Source organism: Anopheles merus, chromosome 2R (assembly GCF_017562075.2).
Source record: "Anopheles merus strain MAF chromosome 2R, AmerM5.1, whole genome shotgun sequence".
Classification (NCBI taxonomy): Eukaryota; Metazoa; Arthropoda; class Insecta; order Diptera; family Culicidae; genus Anopheles; species Anopheles merus.
In genome coordinates this window covers 20,849,135-20,867,244 of record NC_054082.1, presented here as the reverse complement: position 1 = coordinate 20,867,244, position 18,110 = coordinate 20,849,135, and the positions used below count along the sequence as shown (strand labels likewise).

General features: G+C 46.3%; 2 protein-coding genes across 4 annotated transcripts in view; one reads left to right on the top strand and one right to left on the bottom strand.

The window, feature by feature from the left end:
* The window catches only part of LOC121587696 (ankyrin-3-like), a 40,038-nt gene continuing 21,928 nt past the window's right edge, over positions 1 to 18,110 (top strand). For both annotated transcript variants that reach the window (XM_041904728.1, XM_041904729.1), the window contains exons 1-2: positions 1 to 152; positions 13,863 to 14,728. In XM_041904728.1, the coding sequence (XP_041760662.1) occupies positions 14,309 to 14,728 (420 nt within the window). In that variant the 5' untranslated portion in view covers positions 1 to 152; positions 13,863 to 14,308. The remainder of the gene's footprint in view (positions 153 to 13,862; positions 14,729 to 18,110) is intronic.
* On the bottom strand, positions 5,917 to 9,613 carry LOC121587700 (CLIP domain-containing serine protease 14D-like). Of its 2 annotated transcripts, XR_006004095.1 has the most exons (6): positions 9,385 to 9,613; positions 8,918 to 9,322; positions 6,976 to 7,075; positions 6,592 to 6,905; positions 6,130 to 6,500; positions 5,917 to 6,054 (listed from the first exon to the last, which is right to left on the bottom strand). XR_006004095.1 is itself a non-coding variant. In XM_041904734.1 (5 exons), the coding sequence occupies exons 1-5, from the start codon at positions 9,461 to 9,463 to the stop codon at positions 6,196 to 6,198; spliced, it is 1,203 nt and encodes a 400-aa protein (XP_041760668.1). In that variant the 5' UTR covers positions 9,464 to 9,613; the 3' UTR covers positions 6,107 to 6,195. The 2 variants fall into 2 exon arrangements, 1 of the variants encoding a protein (XP_041760668.1); XM_041904734.1 differs by lacking the exon at positions 5,917 to 6,054 and having other exon boundaries at positions 6,107 to 6,500.

The window sequence follows — 18,110 nt, the reverse complement described above, 5'->3', positions numbered from 1 at the left end:
ACACATCGTTGGAGAGTGATCGAGGCAACGATTTCGATGAGGGTCGCGTGGTCAGTCTGGTGCTTGATGTTCGAATAGAAGGTCTTCTCTTGAAGCTATTTACACATTTTATCTTGAAAAACTTTGAACCGAAAATCTGCCCAAATATTAAAGTAAGTTTAAGATTAACACATCGATTAAAGGGGAAGAACGCAAGTGAATTGTGTCAGCCATTGGACTACGTAGCATATAATAGTGATGGCTCCCGCTTTGATGATGGTTATATGTAATCGCCGCCCTCAAACAAATCATAACCAACAATTAGCAAATACTACCGTTGATTGAAAATCATCACCAGCGTCTGTTTGTGTACCTCGCGTTCTTCTCATTTAAATAACTCTCCTCCCCCAAAACGTCTATTCCCCGATCGATGCGATGCCATTGAAACGACCCAGTTTGTTCGCCGTTCTGCCTGCCAACCGTTACGGCTAATTATTTTCCCATATTTCCGTACTGGCCCAACTGCTGCTGGTGGTGGTAGTGGTGGTGATGCCACATTGAACCGTTTATGCAAAACAATCAAAGTTTCATAAAACACGCACAAACACACACAGAATCACACATACAATTACACAAATCCACCCGCAGGGGTATATTTGAAAGAATCTCCACCACTCCGAGTTGATCCAGTCCAAAGCCTACTGAGTTGGATCACTTTTTGCCGTTGTGCCAGAAAGCGCCCTTGAGGAAAGGAAGGCACAGCACAAGCACACCGACTAGAGGGCTAAAGAGTGTATGCAAATTTATTGAAACGATTCGCATAAACACCACCATCACCCCCCCACCGGCTAGACCTTCTAATGGATGGGGTTACCAGGGGGAGGGTGAGGATGTGTGGCAAAAACGGGGAACGAGCTTCTGTTAACTTGGAAGATGCTGGCTAACCGAGCCAACCGGACCGGTCCGACGTGATGGAAATAGGTTGGGGAGGCCACGATGCTAGTGATTGGTAACGCCAGAAAAGGAAAAAAAAACTGCCAAGGGCAAAAAGAAGTGGCGATGCTTATCTTAAACAGCTTGTTTGTGTACGCTGGCTGGCTAATTTTCACCGAAACACTGTTCGGCGAATGGTTTGTTGATGTGGTACAGTTGCTTCTTGTTACAGAGCAAATTGGGCGTAAATTGAAGGGTAGAGTAAGAATGCTTAAAAATATAATAATATAATTTAGCTTGAAGCTTCTTTCACAGAGTAGCAGGCTGCAAGGACTTGGTACAAATACTTTTTTTCCTCTTTGGTGCTGAAACAATCCGGGGAAAAGCGTACGATAACGTTGCGTAACCTTCAAACGTCCTTCACCGTTTACCGCACTCTCCTCCCGGGGATGTTTGCGCGACACAAGCACCGTCTTCCAAACATTCCGTTTTGCGGCAACCATCCAGTTTGATAAGCGATTGTTGTTCGTCTAATTTTGCATATCAGTTTCTAATTCGCAGCTGAGGCCCTGGGAAAAGGCCTGGTTTTTGCTGTGTATTAAAACGGTCACGTGACAGAGTGCGGACACGTTCAGCCGAACACGCGAACGCTTCCGCAGGCGGGAGGAAAACAACCAAAAGGAAGAATACAAAATTGGTCAGCTGTTACAATGCACACACGCCGATGGAGTGCCGAGTCGTCAGAAGAGTCGTTGTCCTTCGGTTGCAACTGATGCGCTTTGTGCCAAGTGTGTGTGTGTGTGTGTGTGTGTGTGTGTGCGAAGTGAATGGGGCGCTGTTGGAAGAGGCTACAAAAACAAAGCTAATAAATGGGCAACCGGGCAACCAAAGCCCCGAACCCGGATACTTGCTGGAGCGTTGGCCGACGGTTGGCCCAGCAGACACCGAATGCAGCGAAGGACGATGTCGCCGCGTGGTCGTCATGGTCGGCGCATCGTCGTTTGCGGCGTTCGGGTCTTTTGGGCTGCTGGTTCGGGCGTGTTTCGATACACACACAAAAAGCCGAAGCTATACGGAGCGCGATGCGTTTTGTTGCGCGACCTGTAACGGTTGGGGTGGATTGACTATGCGACAAGCTTCCTTCGGTTTACGGGATGGAAAGGGCAGGGGGGAAAAAAGGTTGTGGAAAGGGTAAACTAAATGTGGAAAGTTTCGTAAGAAAAGCTTCACATTGATGTAAAACAAACATAAATTGTAAGAGATTTGTAGTCTCAAACTTATTTAACATTGTAAGAATATCCATTCCCTGATACTGTTGAGATGAAGGTTTACATTCACCGCAATATTTAATGTGAAATAGTCGGTTTAAAAAAATTAACTGCTATTTTAAACTAGAAGTGTGATTTAATCGTACTTTTTAATATAATAGTATTTCCATTGCCTTCTAGTAAAACAGTCTCTCACGAATCGTGAAATACCAGGCGTCTCCATGATTTTCGAGCAATGAGACACGTGGGCCAAAAAACATTTCTAAAAAAACCCAATTTACGTAAGTTTCAGTGTGTGTCACGTGCTAGCAGAAAATAAATGTCACAAATGATACCATCCCAGCAGCGTTTAGCTGCTGCTGCTGCCGGCAAACTTTGCTCGCCCGCAAAGCATTCCGGCCAACCAGTCGAGTTCAAAACGTTTAGTGCTTTCAATTTGAAATGAAAATGCATCTCGACAGTACCATACCATGCCAATAGCAAACAAAGCCGACCAATATTAACAAACGGGGTTGAGAGCGCAAAGAGTGTAAACAATAGCTTAATCCGGGGAAAACTCTTTTCCCAAACCCCCATCCCGGTACCACTTTCGTGGTGGTTTGTCTGAGAGGAAAAGAAGAGGGAGAGAAAGAGAGAGTACAAGCGGAGTGACCGAACGACACAACCGTTTGTGTTGCATCACGCACCAGCGCGGATGGTGGATGTGGTGAGCAACGCCACGCAAAACCCACCCACCCACATTCGCACATGCAATGCGATTGTTTAGGGACAAACACAGGACGCTTTTGTGTGTTGTGTGTGCGCGGGCTAAACGCTGGAAGACGCCTGTCGCGTCAATCGAACTTTGAAGGCGCCTTCGAGACGTTCGTTTCCGTCTGCAGTTGGGGACCGCACACACCCCAAAAAAACGGCTGCTCTTTTACCGTTCACCCCTGTTTTGTGGCCGTTCGTATCGTGCTGCAACGTCACAGTAGCCGAGCGGCCGGGGCCAGGCATCCTAGGCAACGCGTCTCCACGGAGATTGGATCTTCGCTCCGGTTCGGCACCAAGCGATGGGACGAGAACGTTGGCGCGTGGGTGCGACCAGGATGACTTTCCCACATACACTCTCTCTCCTTCGTTCGCGCTCCAAATCTCTCTCTCCTTTTCTTTCTCCTCTCCCTAAGGGCTGTCGGTGCTGCACACAGACCTAAAGACGGTGGTCGGTGGTTGGCTAGCCCGACACTAGACCGAACCAGCTCAGAGTTCAGTCGTCGTCATTTCGTCTTCAAACTCGGACCGTGTGAGTGATTGCCGTAAGGTGTAGTCGCGCGCGTGCTAGAGTTTCCCTTGTGTGTACAACCTTTAGCGCGCTGTCGTGCGTCGTGCGTGAATGTGAAACCACACACACACACACGCGAAACGAAATAAAAAAAGTAGGTAAACGAGAAGGTTGTGTTGGCTGGTTGAAGGGGCGCTTTAAGGTATTGTGTTGTGGTACGGTATAAACCAGTGCAGCACTAAAGATAAGCTTGTCCCTGTGTGGATTGATAGTGCGAGCGAGCTTCGGGGCGTTTGGTGACGTGATCACGTTGTTCACACTTCACGCGCCATCGGAGGGAGGTGATAAATGGTTTCTGTAATCCTTGCTAAAGCTAAAGCAGTGGAGCGTAGGTTTTCAGTTGTGTTGTTTTCTTCCTTTTAGCACTAACGACTAGCGACTCCCCGACCAAGCTTAGACTGGCTAGACTGGAAGCTAAGTGGAAGTGGAAGGAAAAAATCTTCCTTTTCTCTAACCACAACAGACACACAGGCGTGCAAGGTGCTTGTGGAAAATGGATGGTTTTTTGTTGTGTGTGTTTGCCATCATTAACGGTTTCTCATCCTAGGGCCGAGCTACCTGTCGCCAAACAGTTTGCAGTAAAACTTTTAAAAACATTCGCAACTTTTTTGAGACTTGCTGACAGTTTTGCATCTGTCCTAGGGGCAGTTTCAGATTCCTCTGCAATGATGTTTGGCAGTTTGGGGTTGTTTGTTTGTTTTTGCTATTGAAGGCACGATTAAGACAAAAAAAACCCCAACATTTTAGAAGCTTTAGGTAATATAAAAAATAGGGAAAATGCTACCCGTAAAATGTTACCTCCAAGCGCCCTGCTAAAGGACACTGTGAGGTCGAAAAAAGGGTTGCATTTTAAAATTTTCATAGAAAAAGAAATCCGCGACTCCAACGGCTTTGTAATGCTTGCCACAAAAAAAGTGTTTAAACCCAAATTTCTAACCGTGCGAACGAGCGCTTAAAAACTCCTCAAGAACAACCAACGGTATCGGTTTACTTCTAGGCGGCGTCCCTTCTGCTTTGCCGTACCCCAAAACGAAGACATTTTCCGAGTATTTTTCTTTACACGCCCAGCAGCAGCGAGTAGTGCGGGGAACGTTTCATCGTTTGGTTTCGTTTTGAGGCAATCTTTTCCACAAACTTCGTTGTGGTGAAATGATGTTGATGCTAAGTCGATGCGGCGTAGGGGGGGTTGTTTTTTTTTGTTGGGAAGTAAAAGTATTTGGTTTCATATTTGTGCCCTTCACTTTACGCGCGCATCTTTCAACATCCATTTTCGCCCCCAAGCTGGTGACCTGGTGGAGCTGGTTCAGCGTGTTGGAAAAGAAGTTGGTATGTTCTACTGTTTTTTTCTTTTTCTTTCGTGTGTTTCGTTTGTGCCCGCTGTAAACTGCGAACGGGTGTGTGTGTAAAGGTGTGAGGAGTTTTGGTTTTCGGTGTAGAGTTGCTCGGGAGTGGATTTTTATTGCTGGCTTCCAAATCCAAACTTGCACTGTTTGCGTGAGAAGAATTTTAATTAAACGATATGGTTAGATCAAAAAAAGGTCACGACTCTCGCCTGTCGTGACGAAACCAAACACCAAATAAGCCCCTCAATATTAATATCCGATAAAGTTCGTTTCAAAAGTGACAACCGAAAACTGTTCCGAGTGTGGCAGTGTTTGGATCGCCAATTCTGTAACACTCCCGGGCCCACCGGCTAGCACACGGTGTACGGTCGGGATTGGTGTTTGTACGTTCACCGCGCCGCAGTGAAAAAAATAGCTGCATCTTCTTCGCACGAAAGTGCCCGTGAGCTCTGGAAATAGCGAAGCGCTGGGATGAAAGTTAATGTAAAGTGATTGAGACTTTACAATAACAAACCACGCGCGTAAGTGGGGGCAGCACGGTGTGTGCAAATAAAAGAGAGAGAAAACAGCGAATCAAAATTGGCATGTTTACGATCACGCCGTAGCGCGATTCCGTGCACACTATAAACAAGGGGGGCCCTCACTGCCGCCCTCCCGTCATCATCATGTTTTATGGCGCGTGTATGCAATCGGTAAAACATCTTCAAATTAATCTTTGACCAGATAAATTGCCCGCGCGCGCGGCAGTGCTGATGGTGCAGGTGTTTTGTAGCTTCTGCAGTGTACTAAAGGTCTGTGGCACCGCCACAAGGTACAAGGCGCTGTCGTAACATGTGCTGGCACTTTTGTTTTCCCCAACCTGCGATGCGAACTCACTGCGGAGCTGGTGAAATTACACCAACAATAATTTGGGTGTTGTTTTCTTTAAGGAAAAAGAGGGGAAGCGAGAAAGTGCGGGCCAGTACACCCAGTGGGCCTTAGCCACTGTAGCTAATGCAGCGGAAGTCGTCCGATAAGGCTGGTAGCGATGTCAGTAAAGTGAAGCAGCGTGGAATGCGTGTGTGTTTGACGATTTGTTAGACAGCGACCGAGCGCTAGCTTAACGAGTCTGGCATTTGACGATACATTAAATGGTCGTAAAATGGTGGTTGGCTTTTAAAGTTGGCCTTGCTTAGGCGAGGAGCGTTGATAAGGAGAGAGAGAGAGAGCCCTGTGAATGTGATATAAACGAGGATGAATAAAAGTCTTCATGCAGCGTTGTGTTGGTTTCCCTTTCTATACATACACCATGTTTGTGTATAAAGCGTTCAGGTGATTCACTGGTTCGCTAGCATGCCAGCCTTTTGCCACCCTATGGTTCCAGATTCTCAACGATCCAGTTGGTAAAGGTGGCCACATTCGTATAGACTGCCGGTTCGCCGACGATGGCACACTGCTTGCGGAAGCTGCCGACACCCATCAGGTACCAGGCGCCATCTGTGCCGGACTGGTACATCAGTGGCCCCCCGGTATCCCCTCGGCACGTGTTCTGCTCACTGCTAGGCATCGCACAAATCTGCTCCCCATCAATGCTGGCGTGTGGGTACCGATCGCGGCAAACCTCCCGTGCGACACCGACCGATACAAAGTTCCATTTGTTATCACCACCAGCAGCAGCTAGAGTAGAGGCGAGTAGAGGGAGAAACTGGTTTTAATGATCGACGCACAGTTTGATAGACTAACCGCACCCAGTGCATAATGTACGTACCGTCGGGCGTTTTACCCCAGCCACTCTCGTAGAAGCGCCCGTCCTGCTCGCTACTATAGCCCACCCAGTTGGACGTATTCAGGGGCAGACAGATCGGTGCAACCGACTCACTGAACTCAACCCTGCGGGCTAACCGGAGCAGGGCGATGTCTTGCTTTACCGCCGGCGACCCGGTACCGGTGTAGTTGGCGGGTACGGTAATCTTTTCGATGGGAATGTCCTCCACCGGGCTGGCACATTCGGTAGCGTCGGCAGTGGAGTTGTCACAGTCTGGATCGGTTTGCAGATTCCATTCGCCTACCCTTACGGACACGCTGTAAAGAGAGCAAAATGGTCATTCTTTTGGCTAGCTGTGAGAGTCGTTGATGGTGTGATGCTTCTTACATTGTCCATGTTTTCTTGATGCCCATAATGCAGCGGGCGGCCGTCAGCACGTATCGATCACTGATCAATGATCCGCCGCAGTGGAAACGGTGCTCACCATCTGTTAGGAGCGGTGGAAAATAGAAGCGCAAATTATTCTTTAGCAATGGAATTAAACTGTTTTTATACACTTAAGAAGCTTTTTAATCCATTCTTGATATCCTTTGGTGGTTTTCTACTATGAATCATGACTTTTTCTGCTTCTTCATATTTGACAAACCGTTGTCGATCAAGGACTGTCTGTACCACCACTAGAGAGCTTGGGTTTCAATGACTTATTGATTACCCGTAGCAGGATAGTCAGTCCTACGTATGGGGACACGGTCCATTTTGAGATTGAACTCATGACGAACATGTTGTAAAGTCGTACGAGTTGACTGTTGACTGTCTTTTTCATTTGTCTGAATGATTCATCACTCTTTAGAGCTGTTTTAAACTTTCAATCAATTGATCAAAATAATTCATTAATTATACATAGCTCGTCAGTCGTAACACATTTATGTGAATCTTAATCGACAAAATAGGACATCTTGGTAATTAATATGATAGATGCGTGGGCTGCTACAAGGCCGGACTGTATCGATTGGACTGATTATTCGGCTGGGTGTGGTACTAAAAAGTCTTGGAAGTCTGTGTATAGTTCGGCGTGACCGCGTAGGTAATTACGCCTTAAGAAAGTCGAAGGAGAAGAAGTCGAATCTACACAACTAAGAAGCCGTCGACTGGTCATAGAGTTTTGTAATGAACGATCTATTTGAAGTATATTAAAAGCTTCAAACTATGGTATTGATAATGCTAATCGGAAAGATTTGTTTGTTTTTGTGATAATTTTGATATCATGATTCTCATAAATCACGTTAATTAATTGGATCACGATTCTAATAATTCACTAACGGCTGCAAATTTTAAAGAGACTTTAAGCCTTAGTTATGTTTTACGCTTTGAATACAATAGGTAGTGAATTTGCTTCGAATTAGTATTGACGGTTCAAAGAATATCTGTGAAACGCAGTGAAATCTCTCTAAGTTCCGTATCTTCCGTAATCTTCAAGGGACCGTAAGCTTAGAGAGATATTGAGGGAGATATGAGGAGATATTGAGATATGTTAGAGAAAACCAAAGAAAGTTTGGATTTGGAGCATATAAGAAGCCACGGGAAAAACCAGGCTTCCTTTGACCAATATTTTTGTGAGCTGTCATTGAATAATTCATGTCAGAGAATTTAGGTTCCAAATCGCATATGCAGCTTATATAATGTAGGGGCGGTCTCGTGGTGAAGTCGTTAACTCGAATGACTCAATAATATGCCCGTCATGGGTTCAAGCCCAGAATAGACCGTCCCCCTGTAACAAGGACTGACTATCCGGCTACGTGGTACTGACTAAAGTCTTGAAAGCCTGTAAAGGCCGGCTTGTTCGCATAGGACGTTTACGCCAAATAGAAGAAGAAGAAGGTTATAGAATATTCGCCTTAAGGAGACGTTCATCTTGAAGAGACATACAATGTATGGAATCTTACGGGTCATCTGAATGATCATCTTAAAGAAACAATTTATCTTGAAGAGACTACATGTTACAGAAATTTCACTGTATGGTCATTCTTACTGTTATTGTCACTAGTATGATTATAATTATTAAAATTCAGGCGTGTTTTAATCTACCAATCTAATCATCTCGAAGTTGAGTTGTGGCATTTGTTGGGTTGATTTGAATGGCTAAGATCACTTTGGAGTCCAACATTCAGAACAAGCCTGTTATGATTATTGTTATGCGAAATAAGTAAGGGAGACGGCTTATTGAGCAAGGTATGAAATATAAGTCGCCAGAATTTATGCAAGGACGCCTAAAGAAATCTCTACACTGTTTATAGCAATAACAATAGAATATGGGTAGTTTTCAACTCACCTTTCGTCCGATGCTGTATCAGCACATTCCAGGGGAAATGAAACAGCTGAGCCAGCTCGCCACGGATCGGCCCGCGGTACGTATCGACACCGCACACCTCCGGCAGCAGGCCACGTTTTTCCTCCGGCGTGCTGAACCGATTCTCTACCAACCCGTCAATCGTTTCTCCGTCTACCAGCCCTTCGATGCTGCCGCTGCTGCTGCTGTCCGTGGTAATGTTCGGTGCATTGCAGCAGACCAGCGCCTTGGTTTCCAGCATACCGCACCGTACCGCTTCCAGATAGCGAATATCGTTGTTCGAGTGCTTCTGCTTCATGAGCAGAGCGCGAGCGAACGGACATTCGCGCACCAGCACACAGGTACCCGGCTCTCCATCACCGCCCGGTGTCTTGCAGCTGGAAAGATCTGAACGAACTTTGCTTGTACCACACACTACACTGTTTTAGCCGCTACTGTTGTGTACATACATTGTGCCACCGCGACAGGAAGCTGTGAGCAGGAAGCGATGAAACACAGCACGAGTATTCGCCAAATCAGTGCGCCCATTGTGCACGCTGTGAGGGACGCTTCGGTCAACAGTTGTAAAAAAAAAGAAGAATCACACTCTCGAAAACGTTCTGCCCGGTTTCTGCGCTCCGAGCACCAAACCTGTTAAGCGGTTGGATGCGTTCCAACGACTGACCGGTGGCGCCGGGCGACTCAAAGCACCCGGTTCTGGAACCGCTTTAATGCCAACACGAAACCTGTTTTCTTGCCCTGTCATTCTTGCCCGGGCTGTGCGTGTGACGGAGATACCGATGCTTTTGCATAGAGCCCGCGCCCGGTCAGTTTCGCGGTCGTGCAGGTTAGTTGATAACGTCTGAGCATTCTACGCTGGAATAGGAAGGAAGGCAGAAGCTTTGGTTGTCGCGAGCCGGTGATGATAATCAAACCATCTACACGTAGGAAATACCGATGGGGTTTTTTTTTGTTTTTGTCTGTTGTTTTATGTTCTTCGTTTTTTGCTACAGTCGTCGCTTCGGTTTCGGTGCTACTGGAAAGTGGACCGGTCTCAAACGGGTTCTACTGGCGGGAGGGCAGTTCTCCATCTTTATGCTGTTTGTCGTTGCTTTCAATCAACCCGGTCGCGGGGTGGGAAGACCCCACAGATGAACTCCTAATTTGTTGTGTTTCGCTGTTTCGCGCTTGCCCCGCGTTGATAATGGGGTCGACGTCGGGACGGTGTTCTACGCGTTGCTAATAAGTTATGCAAAGCAAACAATCTCTGTAGTACGGGATGTTAATCGATTACGGCGGGAGGGAATTAATAAGGTGCATGGAGAAGATCTGGTTTTGAGTGATGAATAGCGCCTAGCTATTTGACCTTCCGTCTATAACGTTTATGTTTACAATTACACTCGTAATTTAATAGCACAGCACATAGTGAAAACATTTAAAAGCATTTTATAAATGTGATCGTTCCGGGACCAACATTTTTTTGTGGTCCCTTAAGGAGCAATAAGGATTAAAAATGGCCGCTGTTTAATCGTGTAGGGGCTAGTTTATTATAAAAATCAAATCGAATACAGAATTAAAGGATAAAAAATAGAGCAAACTAAGCAGTATTTAAATAAAAACAGGAAGCAGAAAAGAGATGGAAAAATCATTTGCATTTAAAAACAAATTTTTACATCTACTGCATATTCCAAGGCATAAGCCGACTTTAGTAAATATAGTAAAATCATAGTTTAATACTTAAGTGTAACAGTTTTTGTATTTGTAACGTTGCAATCGTTTACTAAAATGTGTTATTCATTTAGACTGTACTCAACGTCAAATTGTTCTAAATGTACCAAATCCAACTCAGTGTTATAACTATTTTGTAGCTACAGCAACCGATTTGAATCACAACTTCAAAATCAATCGCATTAAATATTCGAGTTTTCCATTCCATTTATTAATGCGATATAAATGATTTTCCCAAATATAACAACAATATGTCACACATATCGACCAGCAACACAAATGTGAGGAGGGACCACCAACAACATATTGCCGGAAAAACGTAGTGAAACGTTGTCCAGGACCGGCTGAAAATTAATTTCCTTCACTCGACCATTTAATCGCTCCGACCGTTGCGAACCCAATCAAGGACCAACGCGCCATAGTGCGAGCAACAACAACATCGACAACAGGAAAAAGGATCCCATGTCTGGTTAGTGTTTCATGTGCTTGCTCAGCGCTTTAATTAAAGCGACCATAAACGTTATCGGCATGGATGGAAAGCTGGTTTTATATTTAGATCATCACATCTCAACTTATCTCCTCGGGTTGGGAACGAAACTCGCTGTGGGTGGTGGTGTGGGACGTTTTGTTCATCCACTTTTTTCTTCTTCCTCTTCTTCGTCCCCTGCTTTGGTGCCTATCCTGGGTGGCGTGTATCTAATGGGCGACACACACCAACCCCTTCTTCCAAGCCCTTTCTAGCTCCGATGGTTTATGTTGGATTCATTGAAATTCGATCAATTCGCCAGATTGTCGCCTCGGGTAGGTCTGGGGTTTGGGTTTTTGCATCGCTTTTGCTGGTAGTAGCTGTGCCGGCTGTCGCCGGAAGCTGCGCAGCGCTGGGCACGTGGCGATGGGCTGCAGTGAATAATGGAGGAAGTGGGTTCAATTTGCCCACTGCCGGATGTGTCCCGCGCCCATCGACAGCGGGCTGTACGTAATTTTGTACTCACATCCTTTATTGCTCTAGTGGGCAGGGAAGCACAGGGAAAGCTTTCGAAGCGCGTGGAAGGTGTACGAAGGGTAGCTACAGTATGGCAACGAAAGGTTTGAATTTTGTATTTTGCCCCAATACACCCGCCACTCGTGCTTTCTCTGCCTTGCACGGTTCATTAAATGTTCATTTGACTAAGCGCTTTAAACGCGGCTTAACATTCCACGACGGATACACGTACGGGTGAGCACGGGGGAATTGGTTTTGTGTTTCGTATCAGAATATGGTTTATACGATGCGCATCAAATAACAACGCCAAATGGAGAAATTTCAGTAGCAAAGCCTAAGCACGCGTAGTTTGTGAAGTTTTGGTAGCTTGACGAACGGAACGAACGGATCGGGCTAATGGTCTTGAGGACAGTGCAGCCACCACAACAGATCAGTGTGATTAGCGATGTGAGGAAATGTATAAACAGATTGTTCATTGAATCGTTATTGAATTAATCCTAAATTTAAAACGTTTTCGTACTGCATTATGACAGTGAGACATCTTCATATATACTGGACCTTCATACATATCCATAGTAATGAATTTTAAAGTTTTATACTTCTTTGAAGAGATTAAACATTGTTTTATAAGCTTTTTATGTATTTTGTATAGTCGTTATTATCTTTTTTACTTATCATAGATGACTTAATTTAATGTTTAAAGTATTAGTGAGTTTCACATTCGTTAACAATATTCTGTATCATATTTAAGCCATGCAAAACATTTACCCGGAAGGATAATAACGTAAAAGCTTCGTATGAAATCTTGTCACTTCGGTCACAAGGCTCGTGCTGGAAGGCTATTGAATGCAGACCGTTTCCTTCGCAACAAAGTTAATGTAATAAGCCACTTTTATCAAGCCACAATGCCTTGCAGTAGTAGTGGTAGGCAACCGTTAACGCGCAGCAAACTTGGCAAGAAAACAGGGTCAAACGGTACCCGTTCCGTTTCGTGTCCAGTCGTTCGTTGTTTGCGGCCTGCTTCTCTCTCCCTCGGCCATCCCTCCAACCACTCGAATACAACTGCCTACGGCAACCTGAAGGCTCTAGCAATGGTGAAGGGGGGGCAATTTTTCGCAAACGATCCTTCATCACGCATGCTAACCGGAAATACGACGGTACCTTACCGATATGGCGGTGGCTTTGGTAAAGCCGCTCCATCCGCCCCAATTACACTACTCAACAACTCCACTGGCGGGCGCGTGAACCACGTGGGGGCGAAGCGTCCGGCACGTGGAGGCGAAGCGCAGGACGCAGGACTCTCGCTGATTATGAGTCAAATTAAGTTTTATTATTATCCGGGTCAGGGGAGAGAGCGGCTGAAGCGTAGCGCCAGCCCACCGTCTGGCGTACCGGCAGCACAACACGCACCACCGAGCAGTAGTGGTGTCCCGGCACCGTCACGTGACCAAGGCTGTAGCCAAGCGACGGGGGAAGCTTTTCTGACGCGAGTTTTCCCCCGTTGCGTCCGGGTGTTCGCGGCGTCTGGAAGCTACACGCGCTACACACTACGCATCCTTTCCGCAACGGAAGGACTTGCTGAACGTTTTCACATCACCACAGGATTGGAGACGGGGCGGGTAGTGGGTGATAAAATTGCAGGAACGATCTGTGCCAGCGGCGAGGAAGCGAACGGAAGGAAGAAGGATGATGAGATGGCGCGACAGAAAAGTAACAGCACCGCCTCACACGACGGTTTGCTGCGTAGAGGTCATGTAGAGGAGAAAAATGGGTGGCGCTGTGGAGTAGAGTGATTCGTTCGGCGCAGGATCCGGCCCTTCCGGGACGTGGGGCTCGTACCGGGACGGGACGGGGAAGCGGAGTCTTGGTGTACGGTGGTGCATGCATTTTTGAGGCCAGCAACCGTTTGGCGCCAGTTGGCTCTGGTTCGCGCTGCCACGGTGTTTGATCAGATTGTTTGCTCCTCTCGCTTGCGGCGGAGTTGTTGTCGACGGGTGATGCGCGCAGCCCAACAATGTAGTGTTTGGTCTGTGGTAAGATTCTTATCCAGTGGTAAGATAAAAGAAAACGGATCGGTTTTGTTTAGCTTGCCGTTTTTGCTTTAACTTAAAGGAACATTTTTGATCAAAATAGAATGCAATTAAAACACAATTTAAATTATTTAAACCATAACGGTTTTATTTTTTATTTCAATTTTGCCCGCACTAATTTCTGCCCTTTCTGCTCTTCTACTTCCAGATTAAACAACAACAAGTAATACAAAATAACTAGTGAATTTTTGTGTGTAAAAGTGGTGCAATACTTAGGGCTTTCTAATATAAAGGCAGTCGCAGTTCATTCGTTAATCTCTTTAGTGTCTGTGTGAGTGTGTGTGTGTGTTACTTATACTGTGCAAAAGATAAAAGAAGGCGTATAAATCCTTCAAAGCTGTTATTTAAAAATTGTGCCACAACAGCGTCACTGTGCCGTATTGTTATACTAATCTTGCTAGTGTATCGTGCTTCTACTTGGAAGGAAAGCAAGCTCCCCGTTCCCTACACTCTACACTCGTTAAAACTTTGCAGTTACGAATAGGCAGCTAGTGAGCCAAGCTCCAATTCCGATTTTACCCTTAACACCCCCCCCCCACCCCTTTCCCCCTATACATTCCTGCCCAGCCGGTGTGATACAGTGGGCTGAAGAAGATGGCCCAATTTGTGACACACATCCAGCCGACGCTGATCGAAGCGTCCCAGGGGCATGTGCCGCACCATCACGGGCACCAGGTAGGGGTGCCGCACACGTCCCATCTGCCGCACAGTGGGCACAACATGCCGTCGCCCCCGACCCACCACGGCCACAGCCACGGGCATGTGCACGGCCATCACCATCATGGGCAGGGCGGGTCGCTCGTCCACAGCGCCAGCCGGGACATGTCGAATGCGAAGGGTTCGGCCGGCCACAAGGCACCGACGCATCTGCCCCTGTCGCCCAAAGCGGACGACCAGCATCATCATCAGCCGCACTATCAGCACGTGGAGGGATACTATCAGCACGCGCCGATGCATTACTACCAGCAGCAGCAGCACCATCACGGGCATAGTCATGGACATCATCATTCCGGCGTAAGTACAGCACAGCACAGTTACATGGAATAGCCTGGGGCATGCAATTATTGGTGTTCGGGGGAGGATTTATTGAATGAACCTGGAACCGGTTGGTGGTAAGCCTAACTAGACCTAGCGAGTACTTTCGTTTTGGGGGGGAAAAAATGAAAAGAAAACGCGCTATTTATGAACTAAGCGATGGGATGCTTGGCGAAAGAATTGTTTATCGCACAATCTTTCCGCTTTATTCTGTTTATTCAAGCTGCATAAACAATGAAACATAAAGGGGTGCCGTTTATACGTTTTTTTTTTCGATTTTAATAAACGCTAAAACTCAATGCCCTACATCGCATTAGTTTGAGTTGCTTTGTTTACACGGTTCAGTAAATGTTCCCAGATTGCTTCCCAAAAGCGAGTCATGCTTGTGTAAATGAAAGATGAAAGGACAAAAAACAAAATAGAGCAAAGTTCTAATTTGGCATGACTGGTCGCATAAACTCTCGCCTCGTCTAATGGCATAGCGTGATGCCGCTCGTTTAATTCGTTTACAAGTTTTAAACAGAAAAAAACATATATTCGGTAAACGGCTTTTGCTCTTTAAAACGCGAAGAATTCCTTGCGCCATTCCACGATCCTGGCACGCCATCACTCTTGCTCTGCTCGTGTCTCGTATTCCGCTTCGAGATTGTTCTCTCTTTATGCTCTTTCTATGTCTTGTTTTACTCATTTGCACGATGATGACTAGATTATTCGGTAATTCCTGTCAGCTTACGATTGATGCGTGTCCGTTGAATATTGTTTATCTAGAAGGCGCTCTACCGAAGCATCACAATAGCAGCACGCGATTCGTACAAAAATACAAAAAAGCACCATCGCAGCAGTTTGATGCTAAAGTGCTCGAGCATGCCATCATGTGTCGGTGTGTGTATTTCCCCATAGTGCATGGCATCGTTCGTGCCGAATTTAGTTCGTTAGCTCGATCGTTGTACAGTTGTACACAATGTTATGCATGATTCAGGTCCATCCCCAACGGTGTAACACCGCTGCAAGTGTGCAAATTCTATTAAAAAGTTGAAAATTTATGGCCCACCATCGGTTTATCCTGCCAACTACCGCCAATGTTCCCCGCAGCAAAGGTAAGCCGATTTCGCTAACAGTTTTACGCTCGCGAAGGGGTTAGGTAGGTTAGTTTGCGCGTGCAGCACACAATTACCATTTTGCGGGAGAGGAAAGAACTCATGGAAGTTTGGTGGTCGGTTGTTGGCGCTAAATTATGGCACCGGTTCGGGAAATGCCCGAATGCCGAAAGGAGGGGGATGGCATGGCGGAATACAACACGAATGGGCATTCTGGATTCTGCTTTGGTCATGTAACTAAAGTTTTCTCTTTAAGCACACGCTTTCGACCCACCGCTTTTGGGAAGCGTTTTGGGCGAACTTTATACCATGCGTTGGTGAAGCGCCAATTGAGAAGTTGCGTGTGTGTATTGGCCAATTGCTGACCAACGGACGGTCAAAAAAAGGATTAACAAAGCATCGTACCGAAACATTTCATCTAAAAAAAATCAAAGAGAGAACATAGATGTTGTGCCAAGCTAAACTAGTTTACGTGTTATTTGGAGTGCATATTTCTTGAGCAAAGTGCCACCGGTCACGATTACTGGACGTGCTTTCGGTAATCCTTTGTCTACACCATAGGGTAACAAGTAAAATAATCGTTTTTTTGGGTACTTTTGACTCTTTCTGAGTGATAAAAGTGTAAGTCTACTTTGTGCTCACTCCTTACAAGCGTGTCAGAATCGAATCTATTCCCCCCTCTGAACGAACACTATCGTTTCGCATAGTCACAACCCAAATGAACAGCTCGAGAGCATACAAAATACAAGGGCACTAAATCGTAAATCATATTGGACGGATAAGCAATGAACTAACAATCGCAAAACCAAGCAAAAAAAATGTTACACCACCACATGCGCCTGGCAGGCGTAAATCAACGCCGGTAAGCCAACACGCTCAATCACGTGCCGATGCGAATGCTGTCGGAATTCATAACAAGATTATAAACGGACAAAATTGGCCAAACGGAAGCATCAGCCCACCAGCCAGCCGTACAGCAAATCAGGGCAAAGTAGCATCTGAAAATGTACGGTAGGAAAAAAATTAAATTCCGATAGAACAGAAACCCATAGAAGGAAGCTATGGGTTTTTCCCCTGTTTTTCTCTTTTATAGATATGCGGCATCATTTTTATACAAAGCTGATCTTTCGTATGGGTTGGCACTGGGTAAAGTTGGCCACCGTAGTGCTGTAATTATGCTCAAATGTTACGTATTATTGTTATTAGTTTGCTCAACATATTTTGTTGACACGCTGCCAAACTGAATTATGTGCGAAAACTTTTCGGCAAACACAGGAAGCCAAGATGTGCCAACTGTCGGGCCTGTGTCCCAATAGTGCGCCTACACCAAATCTTCGTCTTTTATCCGATTGAAGGTACCAGATCCCCCCTGCACAAAGCAACTCTATTTTTTGCTGTTTCGCATGCTGGCGTTTGAAAATGCTGGCGAAATGTGAAATGGTACAATCAAGACGCATGTGTGTTGCAGGAAGTTTCTTTGTAGAAACGAAGATGATACCTACCCGAAGCGTAGTGTGTCACGGTTGGAAGGAGCGGATTTTTTTCCCTGTCTATTTCAGAACGACGACTGGCGCCACACAACATCTCGATCGCTGGAAACTGGCCCAAATCGCGTCATGGGTGATCGAGCTCCTGCCATCGCCATCCGACCGGCGACTCCGCTTGATGGACGAGTATCAGGTTGCAGTCCGCATTCATGTATGTGCATTCGGGTGCTACCGTAAGGAGTAGCTTCAACTGCAGCCCCGTGGCCTCCTTCCTTTAGGCAATGGGAAGCAACCTGACCTACCCTAAGCGGGCCTGCTTCCGCATTCCGCAGAACGGAAGTGCACTCCCACGGCAGAACGTGTGGGTGTGAGTGTGTGACACAATTTATATGCTTGGCCAGTGGAATACGGTTGTACGTGTTCGAGGGGTTTCCCGGTGCACTGCAGTGGTCGTTTATCGTTTCCGGCCCGTTTTTGATGTACCGGCGGAAGTAGATAAGTGAAGAAACGACCTCGCCCACCGTAAAGGTGCTGTGTCTGTTTTCCCAGGGAGACAGGAGGGGGGGCTACGTGATGGATCCCGATAGATTGGGTTGGCCCAGCACTCTAAATGGCAACTGTTATGTAACGATTGATGCAAACCACAGCTGCATGAGGATTTGTTCGTTGTACCGGCCTTGGCCTGGTGCTTGTAACCAGATTGGTGCGTCACCCGTAGGCACTGCACCGGTACTAAATATGCTTTGATAGGTCATTGGATGACACGGCCCATGGTAA

Coding starts and splice junctions, on each gene's coding strand:
- LOC121587700 (XM_041904734.1), bottom strand. CDS start 9,463: ATGGGCGCACTGATTTGGCGAATACTCGTGCTGTGTTTCATCGCTTCC. Junction 9,323..9,384: donor TCCTGTCGCGGTGGCACAAT/GTATGTACACAA, acceptor AAGTTCGTTCAG/ATCTTTCCAGCTGCAAGACA. Junction 7,076..8,917: donor GATACAGCATCGGACGAAAG/GTGAGTTGAAAA, acceptor CGCTCCTAACAG/ATGGTGAGCACCGTTTCCAC.